Source organism: Cebus imitator, unplaced genomic scaffold (assembly GCF_001604975.1).
Source record: "Cebus imitator isolate Cc_AM_T3 unplaced genomic scaffold, Cebus_imitator-1.0 Scaffold144, whole genome shotgun sequence".
Taxonomy (NCBI): Eukaryota; Metazoa; Chordata; class Mammalia; order Primates; family Cebidae; genus Cebus; species Cebus imitator.
Window position 1 is genome coordinate 248,075 of NW_016107459.1, and position 20,284 is coordinate 268,358.

Genomic DNA, 20,284 nt, shown 5'->3' on the forward strand with positions numbered 1-20,284 from the left:
TAGGAGGGGTAGTGAAAATCTCAGAGAATATCACCACCACTTCTTGATCCTGCAGTTTGGAATGTGGACAAATGAGGAGATGTAGTCATTTATTGGAAATGCCTGTCACATAGCAGGTACAAAGTATTCACCTTTAAGACTAGCATAGATGCTCAAAATACATGCCTCAGGGTATGCAAAAGAGAATGTGCCACAGAAGTGTCATGTTTGGATAGAACCCAGGTTACCAGATTTTTTATGTTTCGACTTCTGTCAAACATACCTAGCTTTAAAATTGACTTTCCTTTTCTCCTCTTTCCATCCTTTGTCTTCTTTATTTGATAACTGTTTATCAACAGCCAAATATGTGCTAGGCTTTAGTCAGTCTAAGGGAAATAAATTAAATTACAGGGAAAAATGAAGGAGAAAATATATAAAGGAGAAAAGGTGTAAAATGTACAGATGTAAAGATTCCTTCCCCATCCAGAAGAAATTTATTTTTTGTGCAAAAGGGAGATTTTAAAAAAGTATTCTGATGTGTTTTAAAGAGGTATGCACTTTGTGTTTTCATAAATAAAAAGAGACTACTCACCATATTGTAAGATAGGAAAAGAAGATGAGAAGTTGGTAGGGTAGGATTCTGCCAGCATGTAACCTTTGAAACAAATACTGAAAAATGTTAACTAGTTCGACAAAGTTAAGGAGATATCAAAGGATGCCACCCCAACAATCTTTTGGGGTAGCATCCTTTGATATCTCCTTACCTAAAAAATACACGTTTACCAAAGGGAAGAGTAAAATAAAGCTAGAGAAGTGAGAGGAACCAAGTTATAGGCAGTGGAACCAGGAGAGGTTAGGAAAGGCCAGATAATTGTATATTATTTTGATTTCCCTGGACATTTATACTTCATGTAACGTCTATCTTTTCCTGCTGGGTCTTTATCGCCTAATTCCAACCTGACTGTTGATTCATGGACTAGTGTTAGCTGTAAGTGTCACTCTTCATTTATAGCAGATTTCAGCCATTCTTTTGTAGTCTATCTAGTAATCATTGGGCAAAATGGGAAGTGGCTGGGATGGTAGTGAAAATAGCCAGTCCTGATATTTCCTTATGAAGGACAAACATTGAGTGTTCAATGTCTCTTCAAAAAAGGCCTATAAGTATTATACATGTAAAATGATGCTTAACAAACACAAATGATTGAAGATTTATATGGTATGTAAAAGAAAATTCACAACGCGTTGTTAGGAAACTCTTATCAAAAGCTGTGCATAGCATCGGCCTCTATCTCAGTAGCCAAAGCTTAGTACCGTTCTGTGATGTGGGTAGACTATTTCAAAAATTTCCTCCATGATTAATTATAATCTGAGGACAGTCCACAATCCCTTGTGTTTTTAGGGAAAACCATAACAATATACTTTTAAAAATCTGAAAAACACAAATGTTTTAAGATGGAATTAATTTTCATCACTACATTGATTTCTCATTTTGTTTATTTTATATTGAGTTTTTCCTTCAGAGGTAATAATATAACATTAATCAGCTTTTATTGACCTAGGATCCCTTTTGGTATTATGTTTTCTGAGTAATTTTTAACTTCTTTGAAAAATAAGTACCTTTGGTGATTAACTGACAATATAAATAGTAGCTCTGACAAGACTTAGTTGTAAGAGTACAATTAACCTTAGCAAAAATTGGCTATAATTTATTTTCCAATCTATTAATTTATTTTACAACCTGTGAATGTAGAAAGAAGCTAATAACATGGGTACCTTAGAAGAATGTGTTAATGTAAACACGCATTCACAAACAGTTAATAGTTTATGGTATTTGTGAAATCAATGAATTGCAATGCATGTGTATACCTATATAAGCTATAAATGGTTCTGTTATTTCATTATTTCATTACAGTATCTCCATATACACAGACATACACACAGTTGACTGCTTCATTTTATGTATGTATGACACTCATATATAAGATCAAGTTGGTATTTTTCCATCTGAATAACTAGAATGCCACAACTTGACATATTCAGAAAATGTATTATTCAATTTGCCCTACCAATCTTAAGCCCTTAGATTCTTACCTCCTCAGAGAGAAATAAGGACCAATGATTTTCCAAGGCCTGACACTAACAGCCTTATCTCTGTCGAAATTTATCTCTTTCTTTTTTTAATCTTCTCTTTCACACCTAAATAAGCTGAAAAAGCAATTGAGGCATACAATCAGACAAGACTTCATTCTCAATGACAAAATTGCCCAGAAAATGACAAAAGAAACCTTCCAATTAATAAATAACCCAGCCAACCAGCCATCTACGACATGAACAGCAGCAGCTGAGACAATTGTTTTACTCCTTATTCTTGATGACTGATGTCAATGATTCTAATGATCACTTTCTAATGTCTTTTCAGATTTCAAACCTTTACATATATGACACGGTGCTTCTGCTTGCTAATGCTTTTCATAAGAAGCTGGAGGACCGGAAGTGGCACAGTATGGCAAGTTTGTCATGTATCAGAAAGAACTCGAAGCCCTGGCAGGGTGGGCGCTCAATGTTGGAAACCATCAAGAAGGTAACTTCTTCTTAATTTTTAGGTGAAAAAGGTATGATAAATAATTATTTAACATATTTTAGAAAAAGGTTTTATTGTCTCAAATATTTCTGCCAATTCAAACTACAAAACAGTGTAATGGGGAAACAAAACATTTTTTTTTCCAATTTATTTTATTGCATTTTAGGTTTTGGGGTACATGTGAAGAACATGCAGAATTGTTGCATTGGTACACACGTGGCAGTGTGATTTGCTGCCGTCCTCCCCATCACTTACATCTGGCATTTAAAATATTTAAAAAGAAATAGGTGAGAGAGTCATCAACATATAAAAATGGAGGCTTCCCCGAGCACTTTGGGAGGCCGAGGCAGGTGGATCACGAGGTCAAGAGATTGAGACCATCCTGGTAAACATGGTGAAACCCCGTCTCTACTAAAAATACAAAACTTAACTAGGCATGGTGGCACGTGCCTGTAGTCCCAGCTACTCGGGAGGCTGAGGCAGGAGAATTGCTTGAACCCAGGAGGCGGAAGTTTCGGTGAGCTGAGATTGTGCCATTGTACTCCAGCCTGGCTAATAAGAGTGAAACTCCATCTCAAAAAAAAAAAGGGAGGCTTCCTTGTTTATTTATAATGGAATTTTATGCAAGTAAAAAAACATTGTGGTTGAAATATATTGACTTGACTATGTCATTAGCATTAGAGATACTGGAATTATGTTGCTGCCTGTTGCAAAGTACAAAAGGCTTTGAAAAAGCACACATGATCAGCTAAAAAAATTAACAGTAGGTTTAATAAGCACTTTTTCAGTTAGACTATATACATGGCAAGACATTTGATGTGATGGCCTTTCATTTATCTCATGATAAGGATAGGATTCATAAGTAAATAATATATTGCAGCATTTGTGAACTATTTGGGGAAGCTGATTGCATTATTCTTCTTCACTGTCAATGTGTTGCTTATCCTGGTTGTGAATCTGTTTGGCTTAGTTACTTGTTCCATTCTCAGAAGGCAGTTTATGTGGTTTAGCTCCTTTCAGTGGTATAAGAATTCTGCAGTTTGTTAGACTCTTTGTCATGTCATCCTTTCTGACATTTTCCATTTGTCTTGCACAGCCTCTTGGATTTAAACTGAAATGATTAATAAAACAAACAAATTCCCCTATACTCTTTACACAAAAGAGACAGACATTTGGAAGTTTATATTCTTTATTTTACCCATCTTTATTCTTTCTGTGCGTATTTTCCTTTCTTTCCTTAAACCCAAAGAAAAATAGCTAGTCAAATGAAATATAAATGCCCTTAGAAAAGTCAGAGTAAAATATAAAAATTTAATATTAGAAGTAAACTAAACAATGTACAAAAACTAGAAGTAGAGAAAATATTTTGAATAGTGAATAGACTGGATCTTTCTCTTGGTACTTGTATCAATCCCTTTTATGCTGTTCTAACTGATTACCACAAATTGAGAAATTTATAAAAAGCAGAAGCTTTTTGACTCATGGTTCTCAAGGCTGGGAAGTCCAACACCATGGCACACACATCTGGAGAGTGTCATCTCATGGCAGAAGGCCATCACATGGTGAGCAGCTACACAAGACAGAGAAAGAGGGCCAATACTTCCTGGATAACTAATACACTCCCATGATATGGGCATTAATCTATTCATGAGGTGGCATCCTCCTGGTCTAATTACCTCTTAATGTCCCTATCCTTACCTTAATACCCTTGCAATAGCAATTAAGTTTCAATGTGAATTTAGGAGGGGACACTAAATTCATAGTACTCCATTCCTGGACCCCCAAAACTCATGTTCTTCTCACATATAAAATACATTCATTCTATCCCTATAGTTCCAAAAGTTTTAACTTGTTTCAGCATTAACTCAAAAGTCCAAATTTCAGAGTTTCATTTAAATCAGATATGGGTGAGACTCACATGATTCATCATGACGCAAATTTCTGCCAGCTGTGAAGCTATGAATTCAAAACTGATTACCTACTTCCAAAATGCAGTGGTGGGACAGTCATAGGATAGACATTTCTATTCCAAAACAGAGGAATAGGCAAGAAAAGAATAACTGGTCCCAAGTAAGTCTAAAACCCAACAGGAAAAATAACATTAAGTCATAAAGCTGAGAAAAAATATTATTTTATCTGTGTCCTAATTTCTGGATACACTGGGCCTGCAATGCCTTAGGCAACCCTGCCCCCTGGACTTTGCTGGACTCAGCTTCTGCAGTTCTCACAGGTTGGAGTCACATGCTGTTTTAGTCCTACAGCTCTGTGGTCTTAGGGAGGGTCCTACTTCCATGGCTCCAGCAGGCATTGCCCTAGTGGAAACTCTTTGTGAAGTCCAAACCCACATTTTTACTCAACATTGTAGGGGCTGTCTGTGGTGGTTTCACCCTAGAGGTAAGTCTCTGTCTGGGTCTTTATGCTTTTCTTGGTGGAGGAACCCATAGCCACAGTTCTCATACTCTGCCTGAAGATGTAACACCCCATTGTTGCTGCCACAGCCTACCACTTGCACTCTGCAGAGTAACAGCCCCAGCTTCACCTGAGTCCAGTTGAGCCACAACTGGGGCAGCTAAAGAATGTTACATTGGAATGTAGGGAGAATAATTGCTAGGTGACCCTGGACAGGGTGCCCATGATGAGTGCCTTGGGCATATCCCCTGAAATCATTTTGCCTTCCAGAGCCTGTGAGGGCAGGAGCATCCTCAAAGATTTTGAAATTCCTTTTAAATTTTTCTCCTATTGTCCTGATAAATAGCACATGGCTCCTTTTTAGCCATGTTAGTATATTTAGCAAACAGTACTTGACTGCACCTTTGGTATTCTCTCCTGAACATGCTTTTTCACTCTTTACATAGTCAGCCTGTAAATTTTTCAATTTTTTGTCTGCTTCTCTATTAAATATAAACTCTATCTGTAAGTCATTTCTTTCTCTCACATCTTACAATAAACAGGTGAAAGTAGCCAGGCAGAAACCTGAATGCTCTGCTGTTTAGGAATTTCTTCCACCAGATATTCTAGTTCATTGCTCCTAAGTTCTGCATTCTACAAAGTCATAGAGTATGGCCACAATTCAGCCAAGGTGTTTGTTACTTTATAACAAGAATGGCTTTCAATCCAGTTTCCAATACCCTGTTCCTCATTTCTGTCTGAGACCTCATGAGAATGTCTATAACTCTCCATATTTTTAAGAGTATTCTGGTCACAACAAATTAAATAAACCCTTAAGAAGATTCAGACTTTTTCTACAGCTCTTCTCTTCCAAACCTTCACTAGAATTCCTCTTAAAGCTCTATTCACAACAGTACAGTTCTTTTTTTTTTTTTTTTTTTCCAAGTCTTCAAGCCATGATACAGTTCCAAGGTCACTTCCACATATTTGGGTATTTATTATAGCAACAGCTCCACTTATTGGTGCAAGTTTTCTCTCTTGATTGGATTTCTGCTGCTAGAATACCATGGACTTGGTAATTTATTAAGAATATAAATTTATTTGGCACACAGTTCTGGAATTGGAAGGTCCAAGGGCTTGGTGCTGGCATCTGACAAAGGTTATCCTAGGTGGAAGGGCACCACATGGCAAGCAAGCACATGAGACAGAGACAAAAAGGGGACGAAATTCTTGTGACAATTAACCCACTACTATAATCCATTCATGAAGCAGAGCTCTCATGACCTAATAATCTCTTAAAGTTTCTACTTCTTAACACCATTAGAATGGTAATTATATTTCGCGATGAGTTTTGGTGGGGATTTCAAATCATAACAATGCTGTTCCTTTTTTGCAAAGGATAATTTTAATGAGAATTTGGGCTGTTATCAAAAAAAGTACTTGAGGATTAAATGTATTGAATATATTGGCAGAGAAAGACTTTTCAACTGAAAAATGAATATGTCTAATCTAAACTCAAGGTGCTGCCAAAATCTTCCAGCTTTATCTATGCAGAGAGCTGGCAGGTATAAATCCAAGGGAGGTTGTTGAACATGTTTCTAATCCTGCCAATTTATTAATTCATGGCTTGGCTAAGATGCAGGAAACTGAATATATTTATTCTCCTGAAGCTTTCATACAAAGACAAAATAATAGTTTAGAAGGTTGCTTAGGAAACACTTATTTAATGAGAGGATCAGGAGGAAGAATAGTCAGACACCATAATATGTCGGTATTTCTCATGTAGAAATTCAATATATAAGATATTTCTGTTAGAAAGTCTATAACCAAAACAATTATTGAATATAATAATTATGAAATTTTATTTTGCGGGACTTTTTAGGAAGGAAATTAAGGAAATTAGAAAGGAAATTTTATTTGTGCGGAAACTTTATTTTGTGGGAAATTTTATTTTGTACATTTGTCCCTGTCAGCTTCTGCCTCACTGTCATGTTTTAGAGGAACATATCGATTCTTTGTGTTAAGAGACTCAGTTTGAGTAGTATACGTGATTGCAAATGTTCAATTTTTTTTGTCTCACATTTCAAACTGACCTTAAAAATTGATTTTAAAAAATTATATTACTTTTTTCATCAGATGAGTGTTTTTGGTTATCCGATTTAGATATCAATGCTGATGATACTCCACACATCAAGAGAAAAAGAAAGTTCATTACTCACATAAAGACTCCCAGGAAGAACAGAATGGGCCCAAACCGATTCAGGCTAGTTTGGGCAAAACAGAGGGAGTGGGCTGGACCTTTCTGGTGACTAGGGGTTAGGGCTGGGAAAAGGTTCCCACTCATGTGGGCTGGAGATTTGAGAGGCTCAAGTTTCCCACAGGTGTCAAATAAGTAGTTGTGGGAATGGCCTTTCTTTATCAGCCTGTACAGATGTGGGGCCAAAGAAAGGGAGGCTAACGCTTAAAAAGAAGTCAGCAGCCAGCAGCACAAAGGAGGTCAGGCTCTTTATTACAATGGGAATATTCTAGTGATAAAATTTTTAATTACATTGAAGTAAATACAAAATGCCTATATTAAGGGCATGCTGCATACATATTACAAAGGTGTGTGCTGCCGCACAAAGTACAAGCAAGAAGAGAACAAGTTTCCCTAAATTAATTCATATTCTTATTATGGGGATCAAACAAAAGAATTAAAAAATGATGTTGTTGACATAAGTAGTACAAATGTCCAGTAATGGGCAAGGTTGCTGTTTCTCAAGTACTCTTTTGTACCTGAGGTTTATAGTGTATTGTGTGAATTTGTAAGAATAAGTGCCCTTTCATTTTTATTCTTTTTTCAAAAATTAGCAGTTAATGTTTAACAATAAATGTTTATTTTTGCCAAATATTAGCACCCCTGTGCCATTGTTATTTACATGGATGTTATAAAATATTTTTGAGGGACTTATAGTTTAAAAATATTGAGTCTTTCCATCTATGACATGGCATCTATCAATATAGTCAGCTTTTTTTAACCCTCATTCAAGATTTATAGTGTTGACCAAGTGCAGTGCCTCGCACCTGTAATCCCAGCACTTTGGGAGGCTGAAGCAGGCAGATCACCTGAAGTCGGTAGTTTGAGACCAGCCTGACCAACATGGAGAAACCCCACCTCTACTAAAAATACAATGTTAGCTGGGCATGGTGGCAGGCATCTGTATTCCCAGTAAGTTGGGAGGCTGAGGCAGCAGAATAGCTTGAAACTGGGAGGCGGAGGTTGCGGTGAGCTGAGATTGCATCATCATACTCCAGCCTGGGCAACGAGAGCAAAACTCTGTCTCAAAACAAAACAAAACAAAAATGTACAGTGTTCCTCACATATATTTTCATTGTATTTGTATCTAAAATTTTATAGGATGTGTATGTGTGCATGTGTGTGCGTGCATGTGTGCATGTGTGTGTGCATGTGTGTGTGCGTGTATGAATGCATGTGTGCATGCTATCATAAATGAGATGTTCCATTGGATTTTCAAATTAGTTACTGTAGCTGTATAAGGAAGATATTGATGTTTAATATATTTTACGACTGGCCTGATCAACTTTCCAAACTTAATTACTGGTTCTCATTTATTTTGAGATGATTCTTTTGTATTTTTCAAATATACATTGATGTCATTGTCAAATAAAATTAACATTATCGCTTCAATTCTAATACTTTATGTCTTGGCATAGACTTAAAAAGCAGCATGCCACAAGTATTATACTCTTAAAGATACCAGAGGCATTATCTGAACAGAGAACTTTTAAAAATTTTGTAAGGAAAGTGTTCTTCTATTTTTGTTTTACTATATTATATACTTAAGTTCTTTTACATTTTTATTAGTAACTTGTACAATTATAGAGTAGCAAGTCACAATAAAGTTAATCTAACCTTTTTACTCCATTTTTAGGTAGAGAAAAACTGAACTTCAGAAAAATTAAATGGTGTGCTAAGTGTTGCATAGCTAATTAGTTTTAAATACCAAGTTTTGTGGTTTCTAATTTGTGTCTATGTACTTTCTCATTTACCATTTTTCTTGTTCATGGTGATCGTTTTAGTCACTCCTGTCAATGTCACTTGACTAAACAGGCACATCAAGAAATTATGGAAATAAACGCCTCGATTAATATTACATAAACCATATTTATGGTTTAACGGCTTGTTTTTCAATCTTTAGTTTATTATGAGAAGCTACATTGTTGTAACGTCTCATGAAAACTATATATTGGGAAAGAGTTTTCATATTGTATAATTTAATTTGTTAGTGTTTTGTAACTTAGAACAAGGTTTCAAATCTTTTAAACTAAATAAATGCAATCAATAAATTTGAGCTGCTCTGGAAACGGAGAGGATTTCCACAGACTCCCACCACAATCAGTTCTTAGAACTACAATTTGAAAACCACTCCCCTGCGATATTTAGGAATCAATTTACCCAGTGCAGAACTACCTTCTTTCTTACAGATAGTGGAATAGTCATTGCAACACAAGTAGCTTCTTTTTATTTACAGAAGTGTACTATATTTAAATAGAAATCATTTCTCATTTTTTCTTAGTGTTAGTATTTTTAATATTGAAACAATTTTCAAGTGGGCACTTCATCCATGTATTAATCACTCTTTTAACAGGTATTTATCAAATGTCTATATTGTAGAATGTACTGTGCAAACTAATTTATGGGATTACCCCCCAAAACTGAAATTTATAGACTAGTAGTGAATATTGAGTAACTATACAAAAAGCTACACTAAAGGCCAGAAATAACAAAAGGACCCAGATGTGGTAAATATAGGATACTGTAGAATCTTAGAGAAGAGGGTAATGTGCTGTGGTACACACTGAGATACTTGCTTAACAGCCAAGAAAGACATCTGAGCCTTTGGTCAGGAATTGCCCTGCAGGGGAATTGTTCCACCCTCTCTCCAGGGGCAGCATGAATCCAATGAATAGTCACTGTAAAACTGGAAATGTCTAAGTTCCTTTCTTCAGGGGACAAGCCTGAAAGGTTGTCTACAGACTGGTCCATTGGATGACCTAAACTGGTATTGTATTTGTATCAGACTTTCATCTCTCCCTCTGTCCAGTCCCTCTTCCCTCACTCCATCATAGGTGCTCCCTCAGTAGCACTTAAAATAAACCTCCTGCATACAAGCAAATCATCTCAGACCTGTTTCCTTGGGAACCCAACTAGAAACAGATTAGAAATACTTGCATGGAACTGATAACATCTTAATGGAAATTGGAAAACTAGCAGCCTTAGGATATATAAAACTATGGAAGGAGGATATTTCAGGTGGTAGAATGCTATAGCTGACACATCTATTAGAATAAATCATGTGTACAATGACAAAAGTTGACTAATTTACCAGAGTGGAGGGAACACATAAAATTGTTTTGACTGGAAAGTGATTTAGGAAAAAAAATTATTTCATGGGTAAATGTAAAACACTAAATAATTTTTATATAAAATCAGACCTGAGTTTTAGAAAGACTACCTTTACCTCTTTCATTTAATTTTTTTAAAAACTAAGAAAAATGTTAGATTCGAAACTGTGATTATGCATAAAACCACTGACAAATTTCTATGTATTCTATATTAGTAGGTGAACTAAAATTTAATAGAGCCTTAAATCAAATTATTTTTCATTGTCTTAATTGACCAATTTCTGTTAAAATTATGATGATTTTCAATATGGAATGTGCAAAAATAAAAAATATCAGTTTATGCAATATTTCAAATGTTTAAGAACCAGTACGTTTTCTCATATTGATGTATGTCGAACTCAACATACATCAATATATCTGATAGAGTTATCTTGATACATGTTGATATCGGAAAGAATATTTTTGAAAGGTTAAAAATATTGAAATTATACCAATTCTTATATGGTAATTTATTCATTCAACAAATATTTATTGAATATTACCATATGTTGTACTAGGAGATCAGAGAATAAGGAAGGAAAATAGAAATATCAAAAATAATTACAAGCGTGATTTGTTCTACAAAAGTGGAAACACCAACTGTTCTAGAAATATGTCATTGGAGGGCCTACTTAGGCCTGAGAGTGATAGATAAGTGGAAATGTTTAGGCTGAGTATGCATTAGCCAAGAAAGGAAAATGAAGAGTATTTCAGGAAAGAGGAAAGACGACTCTTTCATGCAAATGAAATAGAATGTTTCTGGGCTTGTAAGAAAAAGAGCTTGACACGTTGAAGTCTCTGAAATAAGCCCAAGGTAGCCAGAATAGAGGCATGTCTCCTAATTAGCTAAGAGGGGGAAGGACCATGATGAGTTTGATAAACAGTGTTGAAATTTCCAAACTTTATTTGAGGAATAATGTGACACTGGAGGTTTTTTGTTTGTTATTTTTTTGTTTTTGAGATAGAGTCTCACTCTGTCACCAGGCTGGAGTGCAGTGGTGTGATCTCAGCTCATTTCAACCTCCGCCTCCTGGGTTCAAGCGATTTTCCTGCCACAGCCTCCTTAGTAGCTAGGATTACAGGCTTGCACCCCTTGTCCAGCTAATTTTGTATTTTTAGTAGAGACAAGTTTTGCCATGTTGGCCAGGGTGGTTTGGAACTCCTAAACTCAGGTGATCCACCAATCTCAGCCTCCCAAAGTGCTGGAATTACAGGCATGAGCCACTGCACCAGGCCAAACTAAAGTATTTTAAACAGGGTGGTGATAAAAGCAGATTATCCCATGATTCCCAAGTAGAAAATCTATTCTGCAACTGCCATTGAACCAGGACTCACTGCATGACAGAACACCAATTAAGAGGCTACTCCTCTTACTTAGAGAAGACCTGGTTAGGGTGTGGGCCATGGATGGATACAGGTAAATATCCTTGAGGATATTTACAAAATTGAAATAAGATTTGGTAATTTAATGTAAGTGTGTGAGGAAGACAAAGATTAAAATAATGTTATGTTTGGTTTTGTGGGCTTTTAAAAAGTCTGCATACTTGGAGAAATCTAGACATTACCTTTTGTGTAAAGCGCTATGTATCATTTAGAATTTACAAATCTGAAAAAAAGAGAGCAAATTTAGGAAAACAATCTGACTTACCACAAACAGGATTGGCATGAAATATAAGGTAGCCTTTTTACAAAAATGTGTATAAGTAAACTTTGTGTCATAGGCAATTTAAAAACTGCCATCCATGCTCTTGGAATAGGCCTCTTGTGTATTCGCCAAGATACACTCCAGCTTCAGGTTATTTTAATCATAAAGTGGGTTAAGTGGAATAGATTTAATTTAATTCAGTTCAACATGCACTTCGGAGCAATTCACTAAGATATGATATATTGAACACACAGTTTACGTAGTCCAGAGGAAAAAATATGAGACACAAGATGATGGTTTCAGTTTGGGCTCCTCAGTTAACTGGTTGACTAGGCTTCAGGGTCCTCTAAGATGGAGACAGCATGATCACAATGCTTGTAACATCCTGTTGACATTCTCAGCTGGCTGAGAGTCTTTATTATGAATGACTGTTTGATTGTATATGTATATATGCAAATACGCATACATATACACACACATAATGTTACATGGCAACTCAAATTTTCCTAGATATTTCATACAAATTAAGGTTCTTTATTTTTGTCTTTTTTAAAATTGTATCTTAGTTTCTATTTACCCATTAAAATACTTATTTGTTGGGTGGAAAATATGGTATTTTTCTTGTTGGGGATTTTTCTCTCTGAACCTGACGCTAATGCAACACAGAGGCATCAGGGCTCCCTGCTGAGTCTGATACCTACCAGAGTGTTCACTGCCTTGCTGGACCCATGGTTATTTTAACAGATTATTCTTAGTTACCACGCATGTCTGCAGGTTACAAGGAACCTAGGAATATGTATCAGGAATTTAGGCAAGTGTGATAAATATTTAATGTCTCACGTGATCCTCCAAAAGTATCCCTTTTCAAGTATAGGAAAAGATCCTTCTTCATCATAAACAGAATGACATACAGTCTCAGTAATTTTTTTTGTCTTTTCCCCAACTTTTCCTAGCCATAAGGGATCAATACCTTTTGCCTTTAGAAACTCATTATCCAGTGCTAAATTATTCCCAACCTCTGATTTTCCTCTTAATTGTTCTACTCTTTGCTCTCTATGTTTGATGTCCAGTGGTATTTCTATATCAAGTGGATGGATGACATTAAAACCAATTTTATTTCATATTTTTAAAAAGATTTACCCTGGCAGCAATTTTTACTGCCAATTTGAAGGACATTTAGAAATTATCTGTATGTGTTATTCATACTATCAATGTCGCATTAGCTTATATTGTTTAAAATGTGCTGCATCACCAAGAGATAAAAAAATACAACCATGCATGCACAAAAATAATGACCATTCATTACTACTTCGCCACCACACATTTTTACATGGGCTCTGTTTTCAAGGTTAATTTGAGGATAGATGGAAAAAAGCTTTAAAGCCCTGGATTTTTCTAAGGCAATAAAAAATCAGAGAGGTTAAGTCTGGGCAAGGTAACAATAGGTTTTAGTTAAAGTGTTTACTTGCTTGAAATACTGACCTCTCAAGCATCTCTGACATCTTCGTGAGGGAAGGTTCCACTGATTATACATGCCAACAGCTCATTAAGAATATAGCATAAAGAAGATAACTTACAAAGCAAAAAGGTGAGCAAGATAAGTGAATGCTGAAGCAAACTAAATGCAAGTCCCCCAATTTATTGGTTTTTTTGTACCTTGTTCAAGTAAACTAAGTCATTCAGTGGCAGAAGAAGTAAAGGATAAAGGCATGACCTAGGTGGCCACGTGGGTATTGATTGAGAATAATAACACAGCACCAGATTAGTTTAGTGCTTAAACGTGTAAAAATTTTAGGAATATAGTAGTTTTTATGTAGCAATCATACTGATATAGGATATCTTTTTCCTACAAATAAGCTACTGAAACAAAAATTTAAGATTCTGACATAATTAAAAGATATTATTTAGGTAGATGTGTGATTATGGACAAGAAAAACTCTCATAAAAATATTTCTGAATATAGGTATTTGAAGTTACTTGTAGTAATATAAGCTTATTACTTAATAAGTTTATATTATTATCTAATAAGCTTATATTGTTACTTAATAAGCTTGTATTTACTTAAATATAAGTAAATATAGCTTATATTTATCAATCAGATTCCTACAGTATTTGCCATTTGGAGATATTAATGATAATAAGATCCACTGCACCTATTTCAGTCTTTAAAATAAATTGGATGTTATGAGATAGTGAGCACAGACTGGAATAGATGGGCAAGAATCAGATATATTGCCTGTATCAAAAATATAGGCAAGGAGAAAGAGTAGGAGACATTCTGCATAGTTCCCAGGTTCTTTCTTCCCACACTGGAAATGCTCATTCTGTCTCCAAGGAGGGTTTCATAGGTTTATCTCTCACCACAGGGAAGGATTTACATTATGAAAGATCTCGATTTTTACCTTAGAAAATGTAAAGCTTCAGTACACTTTCTGGGGAGCCACAAACATTAATCCATAGATCCTGGGTTTATTTGTTCCAATATTTCTTTAGTCTGAGATATCCTGCTAAGGGCTTTGTATAAATAAGGAATCTCTCACCTAGTAAATATTACCAGTCTATTTACTTGGAGTTCCAATGGACAAGGACATTAGACCCAACCTCTACCCATAGTTGCTCCCCTATACATACACCAGTGAAAGAAGAGAAAACATCCTAGACCAGCTGCTTTAACTTTTTTCTCCCCAAATAAAATCAATGAAATGTAACTGAGTTGACATTTGCAAAAATATTTTCCAAAGCCATCTAAATATTTAAGCATATACTAATTTTTGGCAAACCAAGTGAATTTTAATTAAAAAATAAGATTATGCCAACAATTTCTAAGATAATTAAAAATCCTTCAAAAATAATTAATTAATGGTGGAGGTAATAATATTAGTAATATTTAAGCTTTCACCACATCTCAAGAACTTTTCAATATTCTTTACATGTATTATAATAATCAGAAATCTCTTCTGGGGTAGGCACTATTATTTTCTCATTTAACAGATCTAGTGATTGAGGCATAGACAAATGAAATGGCTTAGCCTGATTACATGTTTACACAACTAGTAGATTGTGAAGCCACTGGTGAAACCCAGGAATTGTGACCTATGCTCTTGATTGCTGAATCATATATGAAGAGAGTATTGATGTATCAAATCCAATAGGATTTTTATCAGTAAAACTAGATAATAGAAACTGGCTGTTTGGGAAATAATGGTGAATAATTAATTTTATTGATTATTACTGTTATAAAAATACAGTGGATTAAATATTAAAATTAGTGATTCATGTAGGAAAACATCAATCAAAAATAGTATTGAACTCATCATGAACTTAGCAGCAGGTGATTGGGCTACAAGGCACAGAAGAAGCAGAAGGAAAAGCAAACAGCATATTAATAACAGCCAGAAAAGACTGGAGATGGAGTTGCAGGTTATGTCAAGTGAGATGTATTTAAATACCAACATCTTAGAGGTGATAATTAAAGCAATTTACAAACTGAGATCATTTGTTTCCGAAATAAATGTCATTACTAGGCCAAAAATTTAAGTTAGACGTAATTTAGCATTGAAGTGACTCAGAGTGTGATTTTCATTTGTAAAATCCTAAATAATTTGAAGGCTGATAAACTAAACTGAGAAAAGAATAATAAACAAGAATGAGAGAAGTATGACCTACATTGCCATCTGTTGGATAAATGAACATCTGTCATGCTGAATGAAAGATGAAACTTGAAATTCCCAGTGAATCTCAACAGCCAGCACTACCTCTTAAGAGCAAAACAGATCTCAAGCCTAATTTAGCTCTTTTATTTTTGATTTGGAAAATATGTTTAAAGAAGGGGCAAAAAAAAAAACATAAGCCTCTAATCTAGAAACAGTGACTTTTAAGATCCCCAGCTATAATTTTAGATCAAAATTAAATGGATTTGTGCTAGAACAAAGAATATTTAGAATCTATCTAAAGTAGATTTTATGGACTCCAGAAGCATCTTGTTTTCTGACTAGTGAATCCATTCAAGTCACAAGGTATGTTGGCAAAAACTTGACCCTGAAACTTAGTTTGAGCTCTAACATGGCTTTATTTTGAACTGTCACTTGACTTTTGGTGTCTTAATTTCTGTTTTTATGACAAATGGATGAGGTTGTATTAAAGATTACCAAAGTTAGGTTCAACTGTACTCCTGTTTTATGCTGTGTACCAATTTTTAAAAGTAGTCTGTTAAAATTTGCATACTTTATTTATTTTATAGATGGAAGTAGAGTTCCTAGAACTTCCTTTTGTGTTTATTATTATTGTTATTGTTATTACTTCTCAAATTTTACATCAGTTTCTGTTCTGTCCTTTAGGGTGGAGTTAGTGGGCTGACTGGAGAGCTTGAATTTGGAGAAAATGGAGGTAATCCCAATGTCCACTTTGAAATTCTTGGAACCAACTATGGAGAAGAGCTTGGCAGAGGTGTTCGCAAAGTAAGACACACTGATTAATATGCTTTTTCCTATACTATGGTTTTGTTTGTTTTCCATGCAATATGATCACAGTACCCATTAAAGTCAATATTGCAGTTTGAAAGAGAAAGAATAGGATGGGGGGAAATTAGGCATTGGAATGACCTTAAATATTTACCAGAAGTATTTAGCAAAAACTATATTTCTTCCTTAGAAGAATGTAAAGGAGGAAAATGATCTGAATCTTGCCTAGGGAAATAGCATAATCTTTTATTTGTTATAATAATAATTTTTATAAAGTAGTAAATTTAATATGTATATAACTTGAAGCTGCTTGGTTTTTAACTTGTAACACATACAAAATCAGAATAAGAGCTTGGATAAATTTCATATAGTAAGACAGAAAGTCTACTGTAAGATCTGACATTACAGGATTTTAACTTCTGTATGTGTCATGTAATTTGTAGAAAATAGTTTACAGAAAATGAACTCTTGTTGTATCCTACTGATCACATTTAAGAAGAAGCTGAGTGCTAATAATGCATGTTTCATGAAATACTGGGACAATAACTTTATCAAGGAGAATAAAAAAGCCCTTGTATTAACAATGTTTCTATAATTTGGATTTGCCATAAATATATATATATATATATATATATATATATATATATTTGGTAGGGAAAACCATAACATAATTGAGTGTGTACACAGAACTGATGACTAAATTTCTAACTGTCTAAAGTTGACTACATTGAGGGTAGAAGGTTCTTCAGTAGGTATTTTTAGTGCTGAGATGTAAGATGCAAAAAAAACCTAGACAAAATGAAGTGAGAAGTTATGAGCAATACAAATTTTCAATACATTTATGCTAATGTGGTTGAAACTATCTTAATGCATTTTAAATTTTTGTTTAATAGTGAATAATATCAAACATATAGAAAACTGCATAAAACACAAAGCTTAGTGAATTATTTTAAAGGAAACAATCATTACTATGGTCAAGAGAAAGAAAATAGCCAGCATTCTAAACACTCCCATATTTGCATGTTAAATATATTTTTAGCGCCTTTGATTAAATCCTTAAATAATTGTTTTGTCAACGTTGCAACTTATGAATGGACTCAAGAATGCATATATCCTTTTCTTCTTGCTTCTTGTGTTCAACAGTATGTTTATGTTATTGATCCTTGTTGTTACATGTAGTAGCAGTTTATTCATTTATATTGCTATATTGTTTTCTATTGTATGGATGTGTCTCAAACCACTACTGTTTGTTTCCATTTTTAGATTGCTATAAGCTGCTGTTACAAAAATTATTGGATATACATCTTGTATTCTTTCATGCTTGTAGATGTATTTCTGTAGGTTTTGTATCCAGAAGTAGAACTGCTGCAAGTGGAAGAAGCCATATCTTGAACTTTACCAGATAACATCAAACCTATTTTCATAGCAATTTACTAATTTACATACCACCAGCAGTACAGGCATTGCCCCACATTCTAATCAAGTATTGAATTGGTAAGACTAAAATTTTTATTAATTTATTGGGTATATATAATGATATATCCTCATAATTTCAATTTACATTTCCCTGATTATGAAACAGTCTGCATATTTTCCTACATATTTTGGCTCTTCAGTTGTTTCTGAGTTAATTGCTCATTTACTTTTTTGGTTATTTTTTTTGGAGGGGGTGTCTTTTGCTTTTTATAATTGATTCTAGACATTATGTATATATTCTGAATTTTAGTGTTTTGTTTTATTTATTTATTTATTTATTTATTTATTTATTTATTTATTTGAGACGGAGTTTCGCTCTTGTTACCCAGGCTGGAGTGCAATGGCGCAATCTCGGCTCACCGCAACCTCCGCCTCCTGGGTTCAGGCAATTCTCCTGCCTCAGCCTCCTGAGTAGCTGGGATTACAGGCACCCGCCACCATGCCCAGCTGATTTTTTGTATTTTTAGTAGAGACGGGGTTTCACCATGTTGACCAGGATGATCTCGATCTCTTGACCTCGTAATCCACCCGCCTCGGCCTGCCAAAGTGCTGGGATTACAGGCGTGAGCCACCGTGCCTGGCCCCTAGTGTTTTATTTTTTATTTTTATTTTTTGTCAGTTTTGTTTTCCTCTCTGTGGATTTTATTTCAATTCCATTTTTAGTATCTTTAAATTTAGAAGAACTATTAATTTTCTTCCCTATTATTATTGCTGCTCAGTATTATCTAAGAAATTACTCCCTACCCCCCAAGTCATGAGGGTATGCTCAATTAGGTTCCAAGGGTTTTATATTTCTGTCTTTCAAATTACGCTCTTTTATCTATCTGGAAGTTTTTTTTTTTTTTAATATATGGGGTAAGAAAAAAGTAAAATTTTATTCTTCAATGCTCTTTATTTGTTTTATTGAGATATAATTTAAGCACAATAAAACACACAAATATTAAGTGCACAGTGACTTTCAGTAAGCACATTCACCAGTGTAACCACTACCCAGGTCAAGTTGTAGAATGTTTCTGTGACTCAGAAAGTTCTATTATTCCTATTTTTATTTTTAGAAGCACAGACAGTTTTCTTGGTCTGAAAGTTTACATAAATGCATAAAGTAGCATTTACACATTTGTTTCTTTTTTCCTCTCAACATTTGAGGTACATTCTTATTTTCATGTGTCAATAATTTTGTCTTTTATAGTGCTGAGTGGTATTATAGTCTATGAATGTAATATGGTATCTTCTAAAATATCATTTCTGTTTGCTACTGTGTATACAAATAATATTGATATTTCATATTGATTTTATATCCAGCACTCTTGCTTAGACTTTTAATTCTAATAATTTATCTGTAGATTCTCATGAATGTTCTGCAAATTATTTTGTCATTTGCAATTAATAAGAGTTTTGTCTCTTTGTTATTTTATACCTTCTTGGGATGATGTTGAATGGAAATAACAGTAGTAGGCTTTTTTGGATCATTATCAATCTCAGAGAAAAAATATTCAATACTATAAGACGATATCTACATATTATTAACTTAGATCAGATTAAGGAAGCTCTGTACAGTCCTGAATATGCATAATTTTTATATAAAATTGTTTATACATATATAAAATTATAATTATGCTTATGTTTACATAAAAATGATTTTATTTACTACCACCCTGTATACGGGTTTTATATTGATACTTATGACTGAGGTTGCCTAAAACTGTCCTTTCTATTGGATTTTGATGCTGAGATATGCTGGCCTAACTTCAATGAGTTAGTAAGGTGAAGCATCCAGAACGGTGTCTAGTACATGACAAGAAGTTGTGGTTAACTTTCATCAGTGAGTGAAATTTCAGTAGCAGGGCAATGCCATGTGTTTAAATAGCAATGGTAGAAAAGTAAAAAGGAAAGTGAGGAAGTTCATACGTTTGGGTAGTAATTAAATGACTTTGTGAAGTTGTTGGGGGAGATTTTTTACAATGTAAGAGACTTGAGTATATTTGAATGCTTACAAGCCAGTATTGAGGAAGCAAATGAAGATATAGGAAAGAAAAGTTATCATTGATAGAGATACAGGAGGAAAAAAGAGAGGACTGAATCAAGAATTAGATGGAGTGCTTAACCGTAGGCATTGGAACATCATTTTCCAGAGTGATAAGGGGTGGGGTTAAATAAAGAATGCTGTGTTTGCAAGCAAGTCTTTATGTTTGATGTTAGGAAGTTAAGAAAGTTATTAAGAAATAGTCTTTTCTTCTGCTCCTCTGTCAGTTTGCTGAGAATGATGGTTTCCAGGTTCATCCATGTCCCCACAAAGGACCCAAACTCATC

The 20,284-nt window shown here is 34.5% G+C and overlaps 1 protein-coding gene across 2 annotated transcripts in view; it reads left to right on the plus strand.

Annotated features, from left to right (window-relative positions):
• Positions 1–20,284, plus strand: part of GRID2 (glutamate ionotropic receptor delta type subunit 2) — a 731,875-nt gene that overhangs the window by 163,187 nt on the left and 548,404 nt on the right. For both annotated transcript variants that reach the window (XM_037743424.1, XM_017542400.2), the window contains exons 6-7: positions 2,399–2,560; positions 16,376–16,495. In XM_037743424.1, coding sequence (XP_037599352.1) covers positions 2,399–2,560; positions 16,376–16,495 — 282 coding nt within the window. The remainder of the gene's footprint in view (positions 1–2,398; positions 2,561–16,375; positions 16,496–20,284) is intronic.